At 55.3% G+C, this 22,459-nt stretch overlaps 1 protein-coding gene across 50 annotated transcripts in view; it reads right to left on the bottom strand.

Annotated features, from left to right (window-relative positions):
- The window catches only part of BCOR (BCL6 corepressor), a 121,445-nt gene that overhangs the window by 24,291 nt on the left and 74,695 nt on the right, over window positions 1–22,459 (bottom strand). For 29 of the 50 annotated variants that reach the window (XM_082717844.1, XM_082717864.1, XM_082717888.1 and 26 more), the window contains exons 2-6: window positions 6,637–6,762; window positions 5,241–5,319; window positions 1,410–4,250; window positions 701–754; window positions 28–214 (exon numbers count right to left, since the gene is read on the bottom strand). In XM_082717844.1, the coding sequence (XP_082573970.1) occupies window positions 28–214; window positions 701–754; window positions 1,410–4,250; window positions 5,241–5,319; window positions 6,637–6,722 (3,247 nt within the window). In that variant the 5' untranslated portion in view covers window positions 6,723–6,762. Of the gene's footprint in view, window positions 1–27; window positions 215–700; window positions 755–1,409; window positions 4,251–5,240; window positions 5,320–6,636; window positions 6,763–19,367; window positions 19,508–22,459 lie in introns of those variants that run through there. The other 21 variants (XM_082717882.1, XM_082717853.1, XM_082717883.1 and 18 more) reach the window with 2 other exon arrangements.

Below are 22,459 nucleotides of genomic sequence, written 5' to 3'. Positions count from 1 at the left end.
CGGGTAAGCCGCTGGGGGTTTACTTACATCTCTCATTGTCATTCTGGTCGGCAATGGCCTCTTCCAGGGCGACCGACTTTGGCTTTTTGTCCTGATTTCCTTTCAACCTGTCCCAGTCGGCAGGGCTGAATTTGCACACCTCAGAGTCTTTGGCTGTCGGGTGGCCACCTTCCCTCTCTTTCATCTCCAGCTCTGAGAAGCGCATCATTGCACGCTAGAAAGAGAACGGAGACGGGGAAGAAAAAAAAAAAAACACGACACCTTACCATAAAAGCTATTTCATTTGCCTTACCTTAAAGGAAAGTAGTTTCAAAGAAAAGTTTGCCCAAAACCAACCACAATTTATGATACGACTGAGATATTTTAAAAACGTAATAGATAAAAACGTAAGAGTAGCTATACGTAAGCAATCACACAGTCTGTACTCGTGAAGCCATATGTAGAGAGAGAGAGAAACGCGCTGTGTATGTGTAGCCACGCATACACCATAGCACAGAGACATTCTCGTTTGGAGGTAAATAAAAACAAAACAGAAACACAACGCAAAGGAAAACAAAACAAAAACAACAGAAAAGAAAACAAAATGCACAATGAATAAAAGACGACCATGGCCCACAAACTTCCCTTTGTATATTTGGAAATGAAATTTAACTCAAAAGGTTTATGTAAGATTCTAGTAATAAAAATTTGAAGAACTGACCTCACAGTAAGCAGCGGGTAGACATAAAATACTGTCCTCTTGTAATCCTTCCATCTATGTAATTAAAATGGGCACTCAATGGATCATTTAGATAACTTCATCCATTTTTATAAGCATAAACCAATTTTTTTCTTCACATTGCAACACAATTTGGCTTTATTTATCTTTTAATTAAAAGTAAAATATCTTAAGGAAATTCCTATACAACATCTATCATTCACTAGCAAGTTAAACACATAACTCTATCCCTTTAAGCGAGGTTTTTTTTGGCCGAATCCCACAGACACGCGGCTGCCACACATCTCCACCAAGTATCGCGTAAGACATTTCTAAGCAGTATTGCTAGGCATTATTCGTTAACATACAGTAATGGCAGAGAAGTCAAAGCAACTGATAGGGGACGTCATGCAGTCTTTAGCTAACCTTCGCAATCATTAATACTTCTGTTAGCAGCGTCTGCGTGGAGCTCTCTTAGCATCTACAGGATAACGGCAAGTGTCTGGACACGTGAACCTCCTAAGTGCTACCACTCACGTCCCCTTACTGGACACGTGTCATACATATATTTACGTGACCATAAGCTTTCTTTAACCAAAATCTGCCCGGCGCCCTGCCCTACCATACTCCCCCAATCCTCTTTCCACATTAACAAAAACAGAACTGACAACTGGTAAAGTCACTGAAATTTGGGGGTGGGGGGACGGCTCACCTGCAAGGCGCGCTGCTCCCGACTGAGCTGGCTGGAATCTGCGTACAGTTCGGTAGTGACACACTTGAATCGGTCACCCACGTAACCAGCGGAATTTGCGATCCTCTTTGCCAGCTTCGATGGCTTGGGTTTGAGAACTTTGCCATCGGTGGATTCGGCATCGTCGGCTCCGTCTTTGGTATAGGTAGGGGTGACGTCCACACTTGGCGGGGCGCTGCCCACGCAAAACGGTTTGGGATCCTCTGGGGTTTTCCCAAAAGTCACGGGTGGGCCATCATTCGCCAGAGTCGGCTCCAGGAAGGGAGTGGAGACGGGCAGCCCCAGGTTCTCCTTGGTGGTTCCTGCTGGAATGCTCTCCTTGCTTAAGCTGAAGACTGACTGGCCAGGGGCCTGCTTGAAAGCGTAAGCTTCGTGGAAATCACTGATGCGCCCCAACTCCTCCCTCAGGGCGACGAAATCGCGGTGTGGCTGCAGGGCGGGCTCAGCCGGGGGCTTACTGGGCTCGGTGCTCTGGCCCACGCTCTCGGCCGCGAAGCCCGGCTTGGCCGCGTTCGCCTCTGTTTTAGCGTCCGCCTCCTCCCGGAGGAGGTCTACATAGACAAGTTTGTCGCTCTTGACTACCGTTTTCCCTTGGTTCCAGCTGGGGCTGGGCTTCAGGTTCTTGTCGGAGGGGACTTCTGGCTGTAGCTTGGTGCTGCTCGCTTCCAGCATCTCAGAAAACCGGTTCCGGAGGGCTGGGTCCTCGTAGCGCCTCTCGTGGGAGCGGGACCTCCTCTCTGGTTTCTCCTCCTTAGTGATCTCGATGGGTGTGTGAGGTATCAACATGGGGTGCACCATGCCCAACCCCAGCGCGTCCTGATAGGTCACAAACTCCGGTCGGCCTGTGGGCAGCCCGTAGGGCAGTCCGGGCTTCGGGGCAAGGTGCCCAGGGAATAGACTGCCGTTGGGCAGCAAGACTGGGTGAGGGTAGACAGGTCCCTTGCCGTGTAAGGAGAGGGGGCTTATAGCGATGCCCTCGGGTGCCGGGTAAGGGAGGTAACTCCTGGGGTAGGGAATCGGTGGGGACCTAAACGCCTCGTTTGGCGACAGAAAGATCGAGCTTGGCGGAAGGCCATTCTCGTTTGCTTTGAAGCTCGGCTCCGGGTTGCTGGCTTTGGCGCCCTTGCTGCTGGTGCTGCTGCTGTGCTTGGCAGGTGTGGTCGGGGGCTGGCCCACGTGCTGAATGACGGACGGCGTAGTATCCACGGAGCTCCTGCTGGTCTTGCAGCCATCTGCATTGGCATTGGGTGCCGGCGACGCAGAGGCTGGGCGGCCGGCACTCGAGACCGAGCCCGAGACGTTGGTGACCACAGCGTCTGTGCCGCCCATGCGGGGACACGATGAGCTCCGCTGCTGTGGGATCGCCCAGTCCAAAGCCTTGTTTTTCAGCGGCAGGCCTTTGCCGTTGTTCTCTTCATTAGGGCTCGGCCCGGGCACCACCCAGGACGAGGGAGCCGTGCTGATGATTTCAGATCTATAGATAGCACAGCCGTTTCCGGGAGGAGATAGGGTTTCTTTCGGAATCTCACTGCCGGACAGCACTAAGCCGCTTCCAGCTCGGCTGTGCACGAGGACCGTGGGGGCCATCTTCTTTATGTGGTCGGCTTTGGAAGCATCCACGTCCACCACCTTTGCGGACAAGTCCAGTGGCTTATCGGTGACATCTTTGGTAACTGTCTGCTTCTCCAACAGAGGAGGGGAGCCACCATCTTTTCTGTCCTGGCCCGCTGCTTTCCGGGTGTGCCCGGGAACCGACTGGGCCCCTTCAGCCCCTTCCGGACCCTTCGGATACTTGCCGTTGGAGAGCCTGGCCGAAGGGAACTCGCTGCTGACTGTCATGTATGGCTTCGACAGGGTGACAGATGGCGAGGTGGAGATCCTGGCGTAGTGCTTATGAAATTCAGAGTAGGTGTCTGCAGTGGGCTGGGAGGGAAGGTGGACCCGGGGCGAAGGTCGAGGCGAAGGGGGCAGCAGGAGCGCTGTGTCCCCGGGCAGACCGCTGGTGACCCCCTTGGTGGAGGGCACCCTCGGCTGCTTACTGTTCTGGATGTGGGGATAGGCATGGGACTCGACGGGGTTCCCAGGACTGACGCCCATCTTCCAGGGCAGGCTTTTGTCTGCGCAGTGGACCAAAGGTGGGATGGCCGGGGAGGCAGAAGGCGTCGAGAGCCTCATGGGCGAAGCCAGGGACGACGGGATGTGGGGACTGACGTAGTGAGGTGGCGGCAGGTAGAGAAAGCGCTCCCCGTTGGTGCAGACCGGAGAATACAGCGGCTGGGCCAAGCTGTAGGACTGCTGAGGTAGCAAGGCCTTGTACATGTTCAGGGAATACTTATTTGGCGAGTCGAGGAAAGGGTAGATGGCTGGCGTGGCCCCCTCCATGTAAGGGTTGACCCAGGGCAGCCGCAGGTAACTAGCACCATTGATGTTGAGAGGGCTCTGTTTGTCGCTGGCAGGCCTGTCCAAGCCCAGCGTTTCTGCTGTGGGCACAGCACTTTTTTGTATCCCAGGGGGTGTTTTGTAGATAGCACTGAAGCCATTGGGGGCCTTTCCAGAGACAGCGGAAGCCTCCACCGTCTCAGGGGTGTTCGGTTTGAACTGCATTTCCGGATTTCTCTCGGACGAGAACCCAAGACCACCCAGAGTGCTTGTGGCAGCCTCCCGACCTTTCTCTGAGCCCAGTCCGCACAAGCTAGAATAGACGATGTTGCCGGGGACACGCAGCCCTTCCCGGATCAGGCCGGTGCGGTCCATGCTGAGCGCGGCCAGGCCATCGATCCGATGGGCCGTAGTGGCCTCCACCTTAGTGGAAGAAGAACACAGGTGTTAACTCGTGACGCCCCCATCAAAGCTGTAGGGCCTGTCCCAAGGAGAAACCAACAGCTAGGCTCACAGGACATCAGCCTCCACATCTGAGCACAAAGGGTTAAAAAGAGAGGCTTCACGGGGGCCCACCATCCCTGGCCCACATATCCAAAAGCCTTTGATGCCTGCCTTCTCACCTTGGTTCAGCTAGTATCCTGAAAGCCTGTAAAAGGTTGATCCCTTTAGACTTGGGGCCTATACATTAAATTTAGTCATCTATTAACTCGGGAAAATTCACTTTCTCAGCAAAAATTCTCGGCTGCCACAGAGAGGACGCCAGCTCTACTACTCTAGGCACCGCCCTCATAGGGTATGGACAGGGGGGTGGGTGGGTGGGGAGACGGGACCTGAACCTCCCAGGCCCTTATGTTGGGGGGCAGGGTGGTGCTCACTGGGGTCTCTCCCCACCCCCCCAGCTAGGGAAGCATGGTGATTATTTAACATAACATGCAAGAAACAATCTTTGGTGGGATGGCAGGGAAGGAGGACTTTAGCTGTCTCATTTCTAAATCAATAAAGAGGCCAGGGGTCAAACTGTGGTAGTGCCTTTTGACTTCCTCTCCTGCTGTCTGAAGACGGGTCTGTGTTTCGTATTTTACTGGAAAAGGAAACCCTAAGGGTCTACTTGGAGGCTGGAAATTTATCGAGCTTCAGAGAGCATGGAGGCAGCCTGTGGCTTAGCCAAGAAAAGGAGGCACATATGCCACCGGGTCACTATGGGACTGACTCGGACACTCCTGGGACAGGGCTAGCGTGTCACCGGGAATGCAAGAAGAGCTCTGGTGAGGGCCAGGTCCTGCAGAAGCAGCATCCTACTCAGACCCACCTGGCCCTGCCCTACCCCCAAAAGACCCCTTGGCAGCATGCAAATTAATGCACCAGGGATTACAGATCGATGGATATTCAGACTGAAGCCACGTCTCTTACCACGTTGTGGTTCAAGGGATTTTCTTCCCTCAGTTCCAGTCTGGCCTTTGAAGCGTCACCATCGTTTACAGGAATTTTCCTACGTGAAAAGGACATACGAAACTTCATGAAAGCATTCCCCCACTTAATCCATCTTTCACAGATTGCCCCCGAACAGACCAGTTTCTAATAACTCCGTTCCTCAAACCGCCCTCACCGAACAATTCCTCCCCAGCGCCCCTATTGAAAGCTGGCCCCAAATGGTGCTTCAGCTGGGCTGGCAGAAAACAAAGGCAAGGCAGGGCACAACGGGGCCAGGGAATCCCAGACAGGGCCCCAGGCCGGCCGCCGAGGGAAACGAAGATTCTGTGCTGTTCTTTTCTCTGGAGAAGAGGCCACGGGGGCCAATACATAGCTCCACAGTCCTAGCAGGGACCTCCGAAGCTCTACCTGAGGTCAGACATCAGGGAGGACCAAAGGCCAAAGACCGAAGTGGAGACACAAGGCTGCAGTCACAGGACCTGCCATTCTGTGCTCCTCACCAGGGTGGGCTTTCAAAACTTTTCCCCAAAGTTAGGTACCGTGGTCTACAAAATTGGCTTCCCTGGTGATAATGAAGCCGTATGTGACTGCCCGTCTCACAGCGACGGGGGATACACACGAAGAGCCTACAAATGTCATGTCAGCCACTCCGGGCTCCAGAGCAAAGCCGCCCATCTGTGCCAGGCTGCCGCGGCCGTCCTGGGACTTGTTATCAGACAGCATCGATATAGCAAGTGTACGGTGCCAACTTCCAAATCCCCAGGATAAAATTGCTGACAGGCAGCAGCGGATACCCCAAGAGCGGCTTCAGGCCCCCGCCGCTTAGTTGCTGCTACCCCACACTCCAAAATCACTGATTAGGAAGCCCAGCGGAGCTGTCGGGTGACTGAAACCAGGAGCCGATGGCCTCGCCGAGGAGGCGGTAGAGGACACCGAGAAACCCGGGGCTTGAATGGAGTAAGGGGTGGCCATCTCCCCATTTATTACTGAGCAAACTATTTGTTTTAAAAGCACATCGAATGCCGATCCACCTGGGCCCACACTCCTGACATTTAGAGTTAAAGCAGCATATAGACTGGGATTAATTCTCCTTCATAAATATGAAATAATAAATTAAGGACGAAAGTGCACTGAAAGGCCGCTTTAGGGGCTAATCTTTTAAAGGGCGGCAATGCTTCGCTGAGCCGGGTTGCCTGTTAAAACTGTAAATCAAGGGCCGCCAGCTAGGCGGGAGATCGTTCTCCCCCACCGCTTTTGGGCCCACTCTGGCTCTGAGAAGGTAAGGGGGGCTTCAGCAGGGCTCTGGAGCACCGGGTGGGGGTGGGGCGGCACCCACCCTCTCTCCCCAGGCCTCACCCAGACAGGGAACATTCACCTGTCTTCGTTGATCCCACACATGCGGACCCTCTCGCTGTTCATCCAGCTGTGAACGTTCCCATACAGGGGGGTTGCTGAAAGCATGTCGTCTTCTTGGATGGCAGCTTTTCTTCAAGCGTCTAGTCTGTTTAAAAAAAAAAAAAAAAAAATCCCGGGAGGTTGAATAAAGAAGAGCTGAACAGGGAACCAGAGAGGCCCGCTTTCTAGGCAATTCATACAGAATGCAGAGTGGGGAAGGCAGGCTGCGCTCAATGTTCTACAGATGTCTGGGAGTCAGGGAACGCACCTGACCCAAAGGGTACAGGGGCAGCCCGCGACTCTCCTGTGGGCAGGGAGGGGGTTAAAGGGCCACGCGCCACACCATCCGCGACAACTGCACACATCACCACCACCACCCCAGCCACTCCTGCCTTGTCCTTCCCCAGCCTTTGGGGAACACGCTTGGCAGCTTGCTGGGCAGCGATCTTGGGGGGGCCACACGCTGAATCTTCCGCTGGGGTGCGGGGTGGGGGCGGACGCGGACTAAGAGGATCAGGTCTGGGGGAAGGCACAAGAGTTAGGTGTAGTAACCCAAACTACCCTGTGTCTCCGGGGCAGTGTTGTGGACCGACTTAACAGATTGAGGGTTACACAGGGTCAGTGGGCCAGCGAAACACCCCACCCAGCCCTCGATCAGATGAAGCACCAACCCCGGGTGGTTTGGCCTGGGAGCTACAGAGGGAGGCGGCTGAGTAATTCCATGATGCCTGCTCGCTGGGGACAAGAAATCATCAGCGAGCGCAGAAGTCTTAGCAGCCCAGGCTGCTGGGCTGCGAGCCACTGGCAAGCTGGGAGCAGGCAAACGCCACCGATTTTCCACCTACAGGGAGGGGGAGGTGGCCAGGGCAGAGGAGGGGAGAGCACCTCTCCCCGCCCTTCCTTACCTTCTCTGCCCACCACCCCCACCCACATCACATTCTAGTTTGCTGCATGAGTGAAGGGTCAGGACAAGCTGCATTTTATTAACAGGATTATCACGGCGCGTGATTTATCCTCGTGCAGGATTTTAATTGCTCTTTGGAGGTTGAGCCGTTTCTTTTGACTGCGCTTCAGCCCATATCCTGCTGTTAAATGCTGGGTTAATAAGTAGGGAGCCTTTAATGCCTGGGACCGATGGCCCTGGGCAATTCCCCAGTGCACAAACACATCGTCATCTCCCTTGTCCAGGCCGGGCCCGCAGGCCAGGCCATCTTTCCCCGGGCCCCAAAGCAGACTCTGAAATCAGCGGTGTGTGCAGATCGTCGGGGGAACTTTTCTTTCTCCTCCCGCACACACCCACCCACACAGTTTCCGAAAGCCCAAATGTTCCCGAAGTCGACACATTTCCTTTGTTAGCAGGGAAAAATATGCAAATGCTTGCTTTTACACTTGAGCACAAGGAGCAGACTGCCAGGTCGGCCCGGTTGGAGGCTCCGGGGTCCGGGGACTCTTTCTGGGAGTAACTAAGGCTGGGAGTGGGGGAGCACCTGAGAGACCTGAATCCAAAAGCCAGGCTGGTCTGTCCTTCAGCAGTTCTTTGTCCTAACGGCCTTTTGTCCACCAGTATCCCCGTCGACCCCTCTATACACAGAACACCGTCTGTTAATCAAGAGCCACACACACAGACACGCGGCACGGAGTTGGAGCCCAACAATGACGCGCTGGAAGAGGAGGAGGAGGAGGAAGAAGAGGAAGAGGCCTAACTAGGCAGTTGCAGCAGGCCTGGTGGGATTCAGAGAAAGCACCTCTCCTTCCAAGGGGCTAGACACGGTGCCCTGAAAAGACCAGCTGGGGTCTTGAAGAAGGTTCCGTGGGGGCTCATGAGCTTCTCTTCCTTCTTCCAAACCTACAGATCAAGCGAGGGCGGGGGGACACCACTTAGTCCAGGGATGACCAAAAGGCACATCCAAGGGAGACTGTCTCCTCCCTAACCCCTGCCGCCCCTTCTAACAAAAGGAAGACATTCTGGGTGGCCTGACTGGGAAGGTAGAGCAACATTCCTTGGTTCACAGGAGGCAGGAGGCAGGCGTCCTGGTCACCGGCTGCAACAGGGGGACCAGAAGTGGGAATGACCGCTCGGAACCAGCCTCTCCCGCCATGCGCCCGTAGGAAAAGCAGAAATTACACCAGGAGCAAAAAGCATCACTAGATCAAGTCCTTAAGAAAATGATGAGGGGGATGCCTGGGTGGCTCAGTTGGTTAAGCGGCTGCCTTCGGCTCAGGTCATGATCCCAGCGTCCTGGGATCGAGTCCCACATCGGGCTCCTTGCTCCGCAGGGAGCCTGCTTCTCCCTCTGACTCTTCCTTCCACTCTGTCTGCCTGTGCTTGCTCTCATTCACTCTCTCTCTGACAAATAAATAAATAAAATCTTAAAAAAAAAGAAAATGATGAGGAAAGGAAAAACCGTGTGTGTGTGTGTTTGTGTGTGTGTGTGTGTGTACGTACGCGCACACGCCTGCGAGAAAGAGAGAGAGAGAGAGAGAGAGAGCCCCTCCATGACCTCAAACTTCCGCAGTCCCCAAAGTGGCCTCCCCTTAAACAAGCCATAACTTCCCCACCTCCTTTAGCCAACACCTTGTGACAAGGACCTCTGAGCACCTGAGTGAGGAAAACAGGAAGGGTGCTGCCTTCATGCCCCCGCCTGGAAAAAAGGGGCTTTTCCTGAGAAGGGGCAGCCCGGACTTGACGGAAGGGTGAAAGTGATGTAGGGACATCTGGGAGCACTGGGTGCTTTCAAAGCCTTCCTGACCCCTCCCCCACCCCTCTGGGGCCCTTCCTGTGGACTTTTCAACATTAATGCCACACACTTATGTGACCTAATGAAGTGGCTTCAAGCGCGTATGCACAGGGTCAGATGGAGTGGTGGGGAGGGGGCAGAGGGAGGAGGCTGAACATGAAGAAACGAAGGAGGGGGAGGTCCACTGCTGGATCCTGCTGACTACACACACACACACACACACACACACACACACACACACACACACAATCTTGAGCTGCCCCATGAACTTTTTGTGAACTGTTTAAAAGTGGAGGTCTGTTGAACAAACAGCGGCGCCACTGCCAGCCATAATTTCATTGCAACAAGCTAAAGACTTTTAACTCTTCAGGTTCCTGGCCAAAGATGGAGCCAAGCAGAAAGGGCCAGTGAGCCAGGGCCTGGGCTGGCCAGGAGGCCCTTCTCTGGGGTGAGAGCCTGCTCCGGGAGAGGGGAGCCCCGAGGATCCTGGTGGGAATCCCCAGCAGGAACATCCTGGGCAGGCGACCGGCTGGGCGGCAGAGGCCACACAGAGTCCAACCCCGCCGGGGTCGGGGTCGAGGCCCTGGGGACCTCCCCCGCCAACCTCTCTGGGATGTGGAGCTGAGGGGACGCCAGGGTGAGAAACAACAAAAAGACTGAGAGGCGGAGATAACAGCGATGCTCATCCCACTCCACTTCTAGAAGGGGCTGTTGAAATAGTTGGGGTCTTTTTTTTTTTTTTTTTTTAAACTCTAAGAGAAAGTGCTTCAAAACTGACTTCGCTGACCCTTGGGCCGCGGTGGAGAGGACAAATAATGTGATTTAGATGACAAACAGAGCAGGCACTATGCCACTATGAGAGGCTTGTTTGCCCTTATTTCTCTCTGAGTGCACCAACCCCCGCCCCCCACCGCCCCGCTCTTCCACGTGCAGACTAGAAGTGCCAAGGTGTGAAGTCACTCAAGAAAAGCACTTTACAAGCACCAACCTGTTTCCATGTTAGCTGCTAAAGCTACACCCTGGCTATGAGGTTTTAACCCTTTTTCCAGTAGTGGAGAGATGGGGGCCAAGGATGAAGGACAGGGATGGGGAAGGTGGCTGAGAGAGAAGAGGTCGGACAGGGAGACTGAGGGAGTCTGGTGGTTTCTGAAGAACAGTAGGAATTGTAGTGGTTGCCCACTGGAACACCCAGTTCCGGGGAGATACCAGTCCATTGCCCCCGAGCATGGACTCCAGCTCTCTGAATGGCAGTTAACTGAAAGCACCAGTAATGAAAGCAGGAGGGGCCTGGGTCTCCGGCAACAGAGGTGGGCAGTCACCTGCTCTGGAAGCCAAGGGTTATGCTTCGAGTACTCGGCGTGGCGTGGACACCCGTGAAAAGACATGACTGGCAGAAAGAGGTCGGAGGGACCAAAATTAGGAGCTGTGATCCCTGAGAAGAGGCACTGCCAAGCTTGTGACAGGAGAGGCTCACGGAGCAGGACCAGTCACCACCATCCCACCCATTCCGGCCATGAGGACACCATTATGCCCTGAGGAGACAGAGAGAACTATTTTTTCTTTAAAGGCGATCTACCCAGATAGACAACAGCAGCAGGTTGGAAAGGGAAGTGGCAATGACCGTGAGTGGCTGGGATGCGCCAGGGGAGGGGGAGGCAGCATCAGACCAAGTTTGGCACCCTTCCGGTCTCTCCACTGGGCTCCTCCTGGCACCAGGCCACTTTTACTGCCTCCACCCTTGAGGCAGTGCTCAGTTCGAGTCTGCACATCACAGGTGTCAAGTCACCATCAAACCATTCCAACTCCTTCACAAGCGGTAATGGTGCCCCTTCAAGGGTCTCTCTCACCTGGCACCCCTTGCACCCATCAGGTGGTTATCCAGTCAGGGGCTAAGAAGGCCTGGGTGGGTGGAGGGGGGCGGGGGGGGGGGGTTGCTCCTGGCTCAGAAGGCCTAGCTGACATCAGAGAGCCCAGACAGTTTGCATGCAGGGTGTGCTGGGAAAGGGACTCCCTCACATCAGAGCTGGCTCTCTGTGGAGATCATCCAAGAACACGGTCACCACCACCAGTCTCCCAGCTCCCACCCTCATCCACAGTGTGTCCCTGGGCAGGTGGCCGAACCTCTTCAACCTTGGTCCCTTCATCTGTAAATATTTGGCACCGTGTTTTCCAGAGGATTAAACCGCACTGGTGACAAGTTTCGCCAGGCAAGAGCTACTGCCCGCCACGTCGAACCCCCTCAAGCAGCATCTGAGTCCACCAGGCATGCTGTGTGCCATCCCCAGATCCTGGCACAGTTTTTGCGTGGGAAGGCTGAGGCAGGGACACAGAGGGGCCCAGGCCAGGGAGGGGTGACCTTCAGGAGACTTGTGTGGATTTCATCAAAGCCCAAAGCGAACCCTGCGGGAGCCCTTTCTGGGGCTGCTCCAAGAGCAGACTGAGTCACGCACAGCAGCACTTCTCTCCTGGTGTCAAGGAAGGGAGGGGTGAAGAAGTTCCTATTTTAGGATGGGGGGAGGGGGAGCGTGTGGGGGTAGAAGATGAGAGGAAAACGCTCTCCCGGATGTGCACGGTTGGGGGCGGGTCCTCCTGGGCTGCTTTCCGCCCCCCTCCCAGACATGTAGCTGCCGGGCGAGGGGGACCCCAAGACTGCCCCCCCCCACTTCTGGACAGGGCCACAGGCTTCCGGGGGTGTGGCTGATGTTGGTGGCTGGCTCAGTCCACCAGCCCTCCAAGGGTGTCAGAGGGGGTCGGGGGAGAGATCCAGCCGGCCGAGGGGCTGTCTCTTTGCACACTCCAAGCCAGGGCATTGCCTCTTGGGGGCGTCCCCACCCACGCCCCAAGTTTTGCATTAGTAACAGACTGAGCTGAGGAGCAGGAGGGGAGAGGGAGCGAGGAGGATGAGAAACTCGGGCAGCCCTGACCTTTCGAGCAAACCAGAGCCTTCCCTGCCTCCTCCTAGGGCGCCTGGGTCGGAGGAGAGAGCCACTGGGGTCGGTCGGGGGGTGAACTTGGCCCTCGGCGGCGGCGGCTGCCAGGGCGAGCGGGGGAAGGGCGCCCCTTCCCCCCGCCTCAGCCCCGAGCGCGATCGGTCGGCAACAAAGGGATTTTCTCTCCCACCACACACACCCATGCTGCTCCGGGCTCGCCCGCCCCTCCTTACGGCTCCTCCGCCGAGGTCCCCGCGCGGGGGCCGCGCCACGGCAGACGCCCACACCCTCGCGACGCTCCCCCGCCCGGTCTTCCAGGAACTCCGGCTCTCTCCCGAAGGCGGCCCGACCTCCGCAATCCCCAGTGTCCTGTACCCCCCCAGTTAACCCCGGGGGCCCTGCGGCCGGCGCTCCTCTAGGCTTCCCCTTTCCCGAGCCCCCGCCGCTGAATATCTGACAAAAAGGAACTTTGGGTGGGCACACGCAGACCCTCCTGGCCCTGATCCTGGGATCCTTCTGAGCAGACCGGAGTGTTATTCTCCGCAGACGTGCCCCGCCCCCCGCCCGCGCCTCGGGCTAGCCAAGTGTAGCCAACTGTAAAGTGGGAAGGGGTTCCAGGAGGGGAGGCCCCTGCAAGGACCCACGGGAAGAATGGCTGCCAAACCGGTGGTGGGTTCCTGCTATGTACCACCCCCCCCACCCAGGGTGGGCTACTGGACCAACACGGGACACTTCCCCTTCTCCCCTGACACCGAAGCAAGCCACCGCCTTGGGTTTTTGTTCCTTTCACTTTCTTTCAGGGTTGTGCCCCACACCACCACGTGGGCAAGAGAGGGCCCATCTGGAAGCTGGTGTCCCTCAACAGGAGGCAGCCCAGAACAGGAAAACCTGGGCGGAATGCGATTAATCACTCTCACCCCCCCCCAAAAAAAACCACACACCTCCTCTGGGCTAATCCCACCAGAGGAGAGTCGGGTTGCCACTTGGGAGTCTGCACAACCTGGGGGAAATCCAGAATAAACCATCCATATCCCAACTCCAGAAGGGGTGTCCATGCACTGCCATCTCCACCAGGGTCTTGCAGGAATACAACATACTCCATGCCCCCCCTCCTCCACCAAAGGGACAAGCTATAGTGTGAAGATATTAACAACAGCTATCAGGAGTACCCGGGAGGCACAAAGGAACTTTTTACGCTAAAAAGATGCCTCACACACGGCCCGTGATCCGCACTCTGGGTTCCCTGGCTGACTGTGCGCTGCCTGCGAATTCTGGGAGGGCTGGGAATGAGGGTTAGAGGACAAGAGGGGGCTCCCACTTTCTTGACAAGGAACAAAAGAAACCCCATGTCTGCTACTCAATCTTGGGATTCGGAACACCCCCCCCAACAAAGCTGTGGAACCACGACGGCAGAGAAGGGGGCCCGTGAATTTCTGTAGCTGTTCAGACCTTAATTACTCCTCCTTGATCCGTGGGACTAGACACGACACCGCCAAGGTTAAAATGCCCCGAACAGCGCCGAGCAGATGTGAGCGAGCTGGCAGACGCGCAAATGAGGCCTGCCTCGGAGCACGATAACAAGTGACTAATACATTGCATATCGTTGAAAGAAAATTATTTTTCTCTAATTTGCATTTGCTTGGGGAAAAAAAAAAAAAAGCCAACCAGAGTCCCTCTTCACAAGCACGAGTCTAATCCTGGAAATACAGCCCGGCTGCTTTAAGAGAGCTGGAAGGAGGGAAAGACTGCCAGTGTTTTGGCGTTACAGGCTTGTTTATCTTTCCGCCTTTCCTCCAAGGCGAAACTCGTTTTGCAAGCAACATTCCTACAGAAAATGGCACACGTCATAAAAAGAGACCAATTTATAGAACTGGCACCGAAGTTCATGTATCACTCCAGAAGCATCTCCCAGCTCCCCACTGGGGAACCCAACCGGATGCAGAAGTCCACGTTAGGATTCAGAGAGGGGAGACCTGGGGGGCTGGGGGCAACAAACTACATTTGCAGCTGTCCTTGGAGGCCGTACACCCGGGGAACAGTCACAGAGAAAGGCCATGCTACAGAATTCAATCAGCTCTAAATGATCCTCCAAAACCTGGGGGGGGGGGCAGGGCTGTGCAGGCTCCCACCTTGGGTGGGGGGGAGCAACTCTGACACCCCTTTGGCCCCAGGACTCCTCAGAGGCAGGTCCAACAGGGTCTCTGGCCATCCTGAACCCACCTGCCTGGGCCAGTTCTGCATAACTGGTGCGGACAAGGGGTGACTGCCACCACCAACTGCTCTCCCTCCCACCCTGGAGCCTCCTCCCAGCACCTAGTGGGCCACAGGGAGCTCAGAGGAAGCCCGTGACTGTGGGTATCTAACTGATCAAGTCAGAGTGGGAAGCGCCGTGGGCACACCCCAGGGCCACACCTTTGTGTCCTGAAGCTGAAGGCCAATGTGCTCTTGGAAGTGAGAGGGCTTGCGAAGGAAGGTTAAGGGGTGTGGGTAATCAGAAGCCAAAATGCACCCCTTTCTCCACCCTCACACGCCCAAAACACCCCCTTCTGGGTCCTGAATCTATGCACAGTGTTTCCAGCCCCGAGGAAAAGAGTGGTGAGTGCACAGAACGTGGCGCCAACCTGTCTCTCTATCTTGTCTCAGTTAGCAGGGCCATTTCCAAGGGGGAAAAGAGGGCCACCAAAGCGTCTCTGCAACTTCCAGAAAGCCTTCAGTTAATAACACATTGTTTCCAACAAACTTCCTTAGGGCTGCAAGTTATGCTCCCCAGTCTTAAAAATCCGGCCTCCGGGCATCTGAGGACCAAGGTCCAGCGATCCTGGCTACACCCCTCTGGAGAGGGACACTCGGGACCCTGTGGGCCCTCTCTCCCACCACCCCGCGGTTCAATCCCCCTAAAGCACGACACACCACACACCGACCTGAACCTCCACACTGATTCTGAGAGCCATCAAGGTGTGTGTTGGGGCGCGTGGTGGTGGGGTGTTGTGTGGGGCGGTGAGCCACGTGGCTGACTTTTTCCCTCATGAGAGGATGAGGATACCGTGGCCAGAAAGCAGCGGCCACCTCTGCAGCCGTCCGCACGCTGCTCGTGCACCAACAGCTGTCACATTATTTGCACTCGCTGTAAACAGCCTTCACATTCCCCCCTTACCGCATAGTTAAAGCCAGACTAACAATCCACAGTTCGAGATCAAACCAACAACAGCAGCATTGTGTCTGCCTCCACTGCCTTCGCACCAGGCTCAGCAGCTGGCAGGTTTCTCCGGAACAAGGGGACCCCCCCCCCTTCCAGCTCCAGCCGAGGCTAGCCAAGGCAGCGTGCAGTTTGTTGCCCCTGATTGTAAAAGCAAAAGAGCACAGCCATGTCACCAGGATTTCGGTTTGGTTTATCAGCCCTCTCCCAGAGTTTGCCCCTCTTGGTGGCTGGGGGAGAAGCACCCCTCCCCCACACCCTCGGCTGGAAGGGAGGTGGTTCAGACTCCCAGGGTCGCTTTCTAAGCTCAGAAAGCGTAGGTTGCCCCGGGAGGGGGGGTGCGGCCAGGCTCCGGGTCAGGGCAGGGAGGCCAGCCGCTCCCTGCCAGGTCGCAGAGGCCAGGCGGCTCTGCACTTTCTGCCGCCTGCAGCCCCAGGCCTTCGGACGCCTCGAAAAAATGGTCCAACTCTGTGCGTACTTACTGGCCGCCCCACTGATCAAAATGTCTCCTTTATGATTTTTGGTTAAGTCGAACATTTCCATAATCGTCATTATTAGCGCAAATTACACGCCTAATCGGTCCTTAAATAGATTTTAATTAAATAATCATACAAGGCTCATTTTATGACTTAAGAAAGGCATTACTTTTCGTTATAAACTTTCCACCAGGATATAGACTCACGATAGCAGACAAACACTTACTCTTTGAAAATCTCCAGTAACTGATGGGCAGAGAGAATCCTGAAAAGATACTGTTTCACCTTCTGGAATCCCGACAGAGACCAGACATAACCACATCTGTGCAACTTCCCTCTCTGGAAGAGATAGAGGATCTCTTCCTCCAAAGGCTCACTTGAGCTGTCCTCTCCTTCGGACCAGCAAAAAGCCCCAAACGCTATACTTTTCCCTTACCCAAATGCACAAACTCCTCCAGCTAGCTGGCTCCTTTAGGGACCACCCCTCCCACCACCCTCCACCCAGCACCCCCCCCCCAGTCTGCCGAGAGCGAGCTGGGGCGCAAAGCGGGCACGGCTGTGCTTGTTAACTGCTGTGTAAAATGCTGTTAATAAAATAATAAATACAAAGGACGGAGGCTGCTGGTTCCACGGCTGTTTTGACTGGAAATGCCTTGGCACTTGTCATGTGTTTATGGGAGGGCAGACAACTCCAAGATTTGCATAGTTTGGACATTTCTGTACTTCATTTATTCTGTCCTAAATGACGTAGGCCTAGAGCTATTTCAAGTTTGCATTTGTACAGAACTGTTGAGTGCCTAAGAGCTGCTCCAGTGAGACCAAGTTTTAAATCAGACCCAAGGCCGGACCCGTCCCTCCTCTCTGACCAGACCCCTTCTCCACCCTCTGCCTTCGTTGCCCGAGAAAAACAAACATACCCTCAATGATGACCCCGGGGGGTCCTGGCTCTCCCCACCTTCACCCCGTCTGGGGGCACCTAGGGTAAAGGTTAAGGTGTCTTCAGATTACAGGTAAGGCCTCCGGCTCTACGGTGTGGAAATCAGCGCAGTTAGGCGCACCGTGGCCATACTCTTACCTCTAAAATAGTGAGCTAAGATGCGGGGGGGAAAAACTGCTGGCCTGGTAAAACCCACTGTTCACAAAACAATGTCAGCAAAGGCTGGAAGGCATTCTTTAGAGAGGGACCAGGGATTCGTGCCTACTGAAGCTCTTTCAGCACAAAGGCTTTTAGGGGAAGAAGGGAAAAAGAGGGAGGAGGAGGGTGGGGGGGAGAGGAGAAGAGAGAGGGAGGGCTCCTGTTTCAGAGCAGGCATCCCCTGAGAGTCAAGAACCAAGTGTAGCTTCAATCAAATGCTGACTTCCCCTCTGGGAGTCAAGGAGGAAACCTGATCACAGTAGCTTACTACCGGCCTGGATCCATACAGGTCTGGTTTTCTTCTCATGCTGGTAATTTTTAAAAATACATATCGATATGTACACACACACACACACACACACACACACACACACATATATGGCAGCAATCCCTGGCAGACTTTATTGAAAACCACACTGAGACCTCGTAACATCCGGGCTTAATCCCTATCAAACAAACCACAGCACCTCTGGCCTCCGCAGCAGGCCACCCCCCTCACCTCCTCCAACCATGTCTCTCCCCTCTGGCCACTGACTCCCCTTTGCCCTGCAAGAAGAACGGGGAGGCTGGCCAGAGAGCACCTAGATAGGTGCCCGGTTCTGGAATCAATTCCTAACCATATAATGACCCCACTTAGGGGAGGAAAAAAAAAAACTCCAAGCCCTTTCATATGGAACCCTTTAGAGCGCAGAACGCAAAGAGCTACAAAACAAAGAGCAGCCCAAGAAGGCAGACCAGAGGAGAAGCTTCCCAGGGGAATTTAACCTGCTGTCCTGCGTGCCCACCCCCCCAGCCCCAGGCTGGTTCTCAGGGGCTGTCCGAGGCAGCGGGGAATGCAGGCACAACCTCCAGGAACACCACCAGTCATTCAAAGCACTCCCTAAATCCTCAGGGCCTACTATGTGCCAAGTAGTCTTCTTTGATCCTAAAGATGGATAATTATTCCCAGTCTTACAAATGAAGAAACTTACTGAGGCTCAGAGGCCATAAATAACTTGCCCCCAAGGTCACACAGCTAGTAAAAATGGGCCACGGTCAAACTCAGTCCTGGAGTTGCGGAGAGGAGCCAATTATTGGTCTAATTGTGCCATCGGAGATCCCCACGAATTTCGGAAAGCTTCCTGAGCCCTTGTATTCGAGGGCAGGGCAAGAGGGAAGCTCTGAACACCTATGTAACTTAGTCCACAAGGAGACCAGAACCCAGTTTCCCCTACAGCCAGTCAGCTCTTAGTCCCCTTGCAGTCTTTTCCCCATTTCCGACACTTCCTACCCATCTCCCTACCCAAAAATACCCTGGTGTGAGGTGAGGTCAGGGCTTCCAACAAAGCTCCACTTCCAGGACCCCAGAACAGGCAAGGGTAGGTGGGTGGCTCCTCTCAGGGTTCTGTAAAAAGTGCTGACTCCTGGTACTAGGGCTGGGCCCGCCACCCTAGTTTTGCCACATAAGGCAATAAATCAAATTATCTGGATAGAGCAAAAGCCCTTTGGAAAGAGTGCCTACACCTACTTTTCCCAGGGTTTTAGGAAAAACCCCAGGGACCAAAGTGGGGTGGGAGGAGGAAATTCAGAGGGAAGTGGGTCCTAAGATACGAGGCCCTACTGGACCCCACGAAAGGCCAAGCCCTGAGCCAAGCGAGGAACTGGGATTATCTTTCATTTCTCCAACTTATCGCAGAAGCGGGGGTCTGGGCCTAACGTCGCCACCCGGCCCCATCCCCAACTTCCAGATCTGCCCCAGGCTTTCAGATGCTCTGGGAACTCTCCACACCCGACGACCCAAGCTCCACAGGGCCATCTCCCGCTCGGCTCGATGGCGACCGGGAAGGGCAGGGGCACCGGACAGTTGGCTGCCCCTGCGGGCTTCCCGGGTTCGACCCCATGGCTCCTCCAAGAGGCCAAGGCTCCGGATGTGCGAAATGGCTCCCGGAGCGACTAGGCGGGCAAGGGCCTCGGTAGCTGGAGGAATCGAGGCGATGGCGGCGCCGGGTCCTCACCCCACTAGCCAGCCAAACACGCCCCCGACCGCCCGGCTGCCCCTGGCTCCCCGCCAGTGGCTCTGTCTCTCGCTCACTAGCTCGCTCTCAAACTTTCTGGCGTTGGCGATGGGGGCAGGGTTTCCAGCCTCCGCCCCCCTCCCCGCCCCCAGCTCGAAGCAGGCCCTTCCAAACCTCCAGGGAGGCGACCCCCGCCACGGCTCCGCAACACAGCGGCCCCGGAAGACCCCCGACACACACACCTTGAGCTACCTGGAGTCACCTGGAGCGGGCGGCTTCCCAAAACGATCGGCGTCCGGCCGAGCCTGGGGCTGCCGCGACCGGGGAGGAACTCCCGAAGCCGCCAACCGTCCCGGCCTGGCAGCGGCGCGCGTGCAGTGCGCCCCACACTCGCACGCTCTCCGACAGAACTTACGCAGGGGGGAAGGGAGGGAGTGGGGCGGGAAGGGCCGTGGGCTGCTGCTGCTGCTGCTTCTTTAAAAAAAAACCTCTTTAGTTGCAAGAGTTTTGGGTGTCCCTGGCACGATTGCGAGCGCTCGCACAGAACAATAGAAATAGGGGCTTGCCGGAAATGGTGCAGGAAGACCCCAATAACCCTATAAACCTCTCCTCCCCTCGCCAGTTACTATTAGCATTAAAAGACCCCAGTGCCTTCAATGCGACGGTGCCTGTTTATAACTTTTTCCTGCTGGGTCCCCCTACCCTAAACAAGTCCCCCTCCTCACATTATGAAATCACAAGGGCAAAGATCGCTCCCCAATCCGTGACCTCTGGAAGCTCTCTGGGACTTTCACCTGCTCTGCCCCTGGCACCCCGACCTGACTCACCCCCTCCCCCAGTAGTTTCTCTGGTTTGCACCTAGACAATAAATTTAGTTTAATTTAGCTTCCGGTCTTTAATTTTAGCAGGTCTCCTTTTTGCATGCAAATCAATATGGCAATTACCATCTAAAAGCTCGCCCAGCCCCGGGTCAATGTAAATTGATCATTGTCCGCCTTCCACAAAATAACACCGGGAGTCTGTGGTGCATAATGAGATTATACTGGAAACTGTCTTTTAGATCACAAATTATATTTTATGCTGTCAGGATCTTCCAGCGGACTTCCCCCGCTAGTCTAATCAAGGGGAGCTGAGCCCGTGGGTGCTGGAGGGGGGGGGCGGGGAGGGGATGGTTGGCTCGGAGAGACATGGCTCAAAAAAATAACCAAGTGAAGACCTCCTCGACTGGGGACAGGCACAGATGAGCTTGGGATGGGAAAGGGGGGCCTTCTACAGAAATATCGCGGAAAAGCATCGTTCATTAATTCCCATCCAGCACAAAGTCAGATATTCCTTCTAGGGGAAACACGTTGGGGACAATCAGCAAAAAGCCGTCGGGCCGGGCCGGTGGCCGCGTGAAGTCTCCGGCCAAGTACTCGCGCCTAAGACGGCTGGGCTACCAGCGGGGGCAGCCTGAGAAAGCCGTCCACTCCTGCCCCAGCAGCTTCTCAACCCCGCCGCCGCTGCCACCTAGGCCCCAGCAGCACAGCCTGCTCTGCAAACAGACGGAATCCTGAGGGCCATACACACCCGCAAAGCAGCTGGGGCGGGCCTGGGCCTGGGCCTCCCCTACCCGAACCCTGTGAGCCGGCGGCCGAGGCCTTGGAGCAAGGATAAGGTCCTTTCTGGCCGAGAGCACCGCTCTCCCGCCCCTCCGCCCCTCTGCGGCCCCCAGGGCACGGGTGTGACCCTGGGGCCTAACAAAGGGCCTTCTGAGCTCCTTTCGGCCTCGGGCTGGCGGGGGGAGGGGTGGGGCCCACGGGAGGGAGGGGTGGGGCTCGATGGCCGTAGTGGACCTTCGAGTTTCCCACCCGACTCCGCCCCCACCGCGCCTGGCTAGCTCCGCCGGGCCAGGCGCCCTCGAGGAAATCACCGAGGTGCCATTGTCAGGGCTGCCTCGCGCTCCTGAGGACCGTCCCGGAGTTGGGGCGGCACAGCGGCCTGCGAGCCTCCCGCCCAGCCCAGCCCTGCCCCGCCCGACCCGGCGCGGGCTCCACCCGAGTGCGGTCTTCCCAATAAAAGCTGGAATTCCCGGCTGGGCTCAGACAAAGAGGGACCGCGGCAAGTCGACGCCGCGGGCAAACCCAACCCTGGCCTGGTTTACGTGAGCGTCTGGGGGTCACACAGGCGCCTGCTAATCCACCCTACCCCGCAAGGTCTCCTCCAGAAAAGGAAAAAAAAAAAAAAATTAAAGCATACCAAAATGAAAGCATACCTCCTCTTTATTCCTCCCGGAGGCCGAACTTCGCACTTATTTCGGTTCTATCTTTATCAATCCACCAGGCTGACAGCCACATTAGCAAACAGGAGTTCAGAGCAGGGCCCCCATTTATCTATTCCTCCCGACCTACTCCTCTTTTTCCTCCACCATCCATCCACTCAAGGTCAAGAACTCAAAATCTCTCAGAGATCCTCCTATCTGCTCCACACATGCCCTGTTCCCTACCCGGAAAGGGAAGAAACTATAACCAGAAGTCCTGTTAGTAAGCAAGGGCCATCCACCCTTAGCTAGGCCGCTTTGCCCTCAGTTTACCTCCAGCCTACCACAGTTTTTTCCCTGCGAGGGAGTGCAGGAAGGTGGTTGGGCAGCCCACACTTCCTCACCCACGCTGTTCTGCCCCGGCTGGAAAGTCTTCCTCGGCAAAGGAGGAGTTTTTGTCATTCAGCCTGTGTATCTAAGCATGGATGTATGCATATGAATGCTTTTTGTGTTTCCAAGTGACCCTCTTCACACCTTTAAATGGGCTTTTGTCTCTGGAACGCACTTACAGAATTCTGCCCCAGTTTCTAACTCAACAAAGTCTGGGATTTTCTCTTAGAATATCACTATAGATCCCCATATTTGCATACCCGTGTTTACATTCTTCTTGGCCAGTTCTTTATATCTTCTGTATCTCTTGTTCCATGTGGGCATCGGAGCCCGAGTGTCTTGATTTGTCTCAGCACATGTCATCTGGGCCCACATCTTAATCTGAACATTCCTGTCTAGCGCCTACACCTCCCCACTACTTACATTCTTGCTTTGCCAGTAATGTGTGGCCCGTTCCCAGGCTAGACCAACATGGGTTTGCAGTTTAAATATAACTAGAGGATCCCCTGGACCACAAACCCTGAAAGAGGATGAGGAAGGAGGCAGGTGTGTTAACTAATTATTTATTTATATATAGGGTAACCCCCACCAATTTCGACCTCTAAGAAATAACTAGATCACTGTCTGTAAAGTTGAGTTTAAATTTCTAGACCCGTCCAAGGCTGACACCACGACTGTGCATACACATCCCTACCCAACTCCTGT

This window comes from Mustela nivalis, assembly GCF_964662115.1.
Source record: "Mustela nivalis genome assembly, chromosome: X".
NCBI classification, from domain to species: domain Eukaryota; kingdom Metazoa; phylum Chordata; class Mammalia; order Carnivora; family Mustelidae; genus Mustela; species Mustela nivalis.
This window is presented reverse-complemented; position numbering and strand designations above follow the sequence as displayed.